At 37.4% G+C, this 2,171-nt stretch overlaps 1 protein-coding gene across 1 annotated transcript in view; it reads left to right on the top strand.

Moving 5' to 3' along the window:
• LOC118414132 (mucin-5AC-like) overlaps positions 1–2,171 on the top strand; it is a 12,094-nt gene that overhangs the window by 5,504 nt on the left and 4,419 nt on the right. Inside the window, exons 4-6 of the mRNA XM_035817953.1 lie at positions 410–556; positions 749–895; positions 1,525–1,674. Coding sequence (XP_035673846.1) covers positions 410–556; positions 749–895; positions 1,525–1,674 — 444 coding nt within the window. The remainder of the gene's footprint in view (positions 1–409; positions 557–748; positions 896–1,524; positions 1,675–2,171) is intronic.

The raw sequence follows: 2,171 nt of genomic DNA, 5'->3' as shown, positions 1-2,171 counted from the left end.
CATTTGTCATCATGACAGCGAAAATTGAAACACCTTATTACCGTTTTATTCAATGCAGAGACAAACAACTTTAAAACCAACTCATAAAACCACAAAGCCAACCACTCTTTTGACTACGTATACCATTAAGCCAACTGAGGAATCCACACTATAGACCACAAAATCAACTACAGTATCGATCACACTAAGAACAATATTACCCAAAACTACGGTACAGAAACGAATCAGAGCTAAATCATTTTTCACTAACAGACTCATATATTTGACTAATCGGCCTTTACACGCTTTCTTTAAACAATTTTGTTGACAGCTTCTAAATCATATCATAATGACGCTTGATTTATTATCTTTCTTTCCTACATCATTAAGCAAAACGTTAAACATCTTATTTTTTCCACATTCAACACAGAGGCAAACTACACAAAGTACAACTCGGCATACAACGGTACCCACAAGTAGTTTTACAACGTTAAGGACAACCGACGAATCCACAGCACTGACAACCAAGTCTACAACGGCACAAACAACGCAGCGGACAACTCAAGACACAACGACGGTAAACAACACTTAGCGATTAAAAGTTTCATTCGAAATGTACCAAAATGATTGGGCTAGCTATTATGACTGTCTTTTGGACAACATTATTCAAGGATCCTCAAAGCTTTTAGGGTAAATTTGTACTAGAGTAAATTCCAGAACAAACTGCTATTTCGGCAATACCACTGGCCATGTGCCCTTTTCTGCCTAGGTATCAACTGCAAAACAGAGCATTGAACCCTCGGACGGTCCTATACCAACCTCTGATGTTATGGAAACATCTGAGGCTACACCGACGGCAAAAACACAACCATCCAATGTATCAACAACGCTACCGGCAACAAACGTAACAGCAACGGTAAAACAACACAACCGATTCAATCTATCATTAACGAATGCCTAACTGCACAAGAACTATCTTGTCTTACTTATGACTGCAATATTTTCTCATCCTACAAACCCTTTAACGTGACGCTTTTACTTCATAAAATTCATGTGTCTACAACCCTTGCAACACAAAAGAAATTAATTGTTTTCTTCATTATATTATATTCAGAGACAAATTGCATTTTAAACAACGCAAACTGTAACAATGTCCACCACTGTTTTCACAACACTCATTTTTTTTAAATAACTTATTTCCTATTTTCAATGCATAGACACACTGAACAAATTACAACTCTTAAAACAAAAATGCAAAACAACGTTTTGACTACGCACAAGACAACTGACAAATCCTCACGTTTGACCACAAAGCCAACTACAGTATCAACCACGCTACGGAGAACTATACCCACAACTATACTACAGCAACAAATCAGAGCTGAACTTCGTATAATTCACTGAAATATAGCTCTTGAACGTTTTCTTACCCATCTCCTTATTCTAGTCTTCTGAATCATTTTAACACGACTCATGATTTAGTTTCTCTTTGTCCACCATCATTCCGCAAAAGATAACACATCTAATTTTTTCCATATTCAATAGAGACAAACTACACAACGTACAACGCAGCAAACAACAATGCCCACAACTAGTCGGACAACGTTTAGGACAACCGACCAATCCACAGCACTGGCAACCCAGTCAACAACTGCAGCAACAACGCAGCCGACAACTCAAGCAACAACAACCACGGTAAAAAAATACTACCCATTAATTAGTAGTCAAAAATGTACAGTCAAGTATAATTTAGCTATTTTGACTGTTTTGGACAATAATGATTTGTCCTCCTCAAATCTTTTATAAGATGACATTTTTACTAGAGAAATTCCCCACGATCATTGAAACGCAAAAGACACATTCTTTTTCTTCTTTATCAAATACAGAGACAAACTACATTAAGTACAACTAATAGAACAACAAGTCCCACCGCTGTTTTAACAACACACAAGACAACTGACCAATCCACACTATTGACTTCAAAGCGAACTACAGTACCAGCCACGATGCAGACAACTCTACCTACAACTACGGTACAGCGACTTTGCAGGCCTGAACTCCTTTTTTTGGAATACCCGAGTCATATGGATTCTTTAGGGCAACTTTCTTCCACTGTCCTCCATAAGAATTCTTACATGACTTGTGACTAACATTTTCCAATGGTTATGACGCAAAAGACAAAACACCTTATT

The sequence above is a fragment of the Branchiostoma floridae genome, chromosome 4 (assembly GCF_000003815.2).
Source record: "Branchiostoma floridae strain S238N-H82 chromosome 4, Bfl_VNyyK, whole genome shotgun sequence".
In the NCBI taxonomy this organism is placed as follows: domain Eukaryota; kingdom Metazoa; phylum Chordata; class Leptocardii; order Amphioxiformes; family Branchiostomatidae; genus Branchiostoma; species Branchiostoma floridae.
This window is presented reverse-complemented; position numbering and strand designations above follow the sequence as displayed.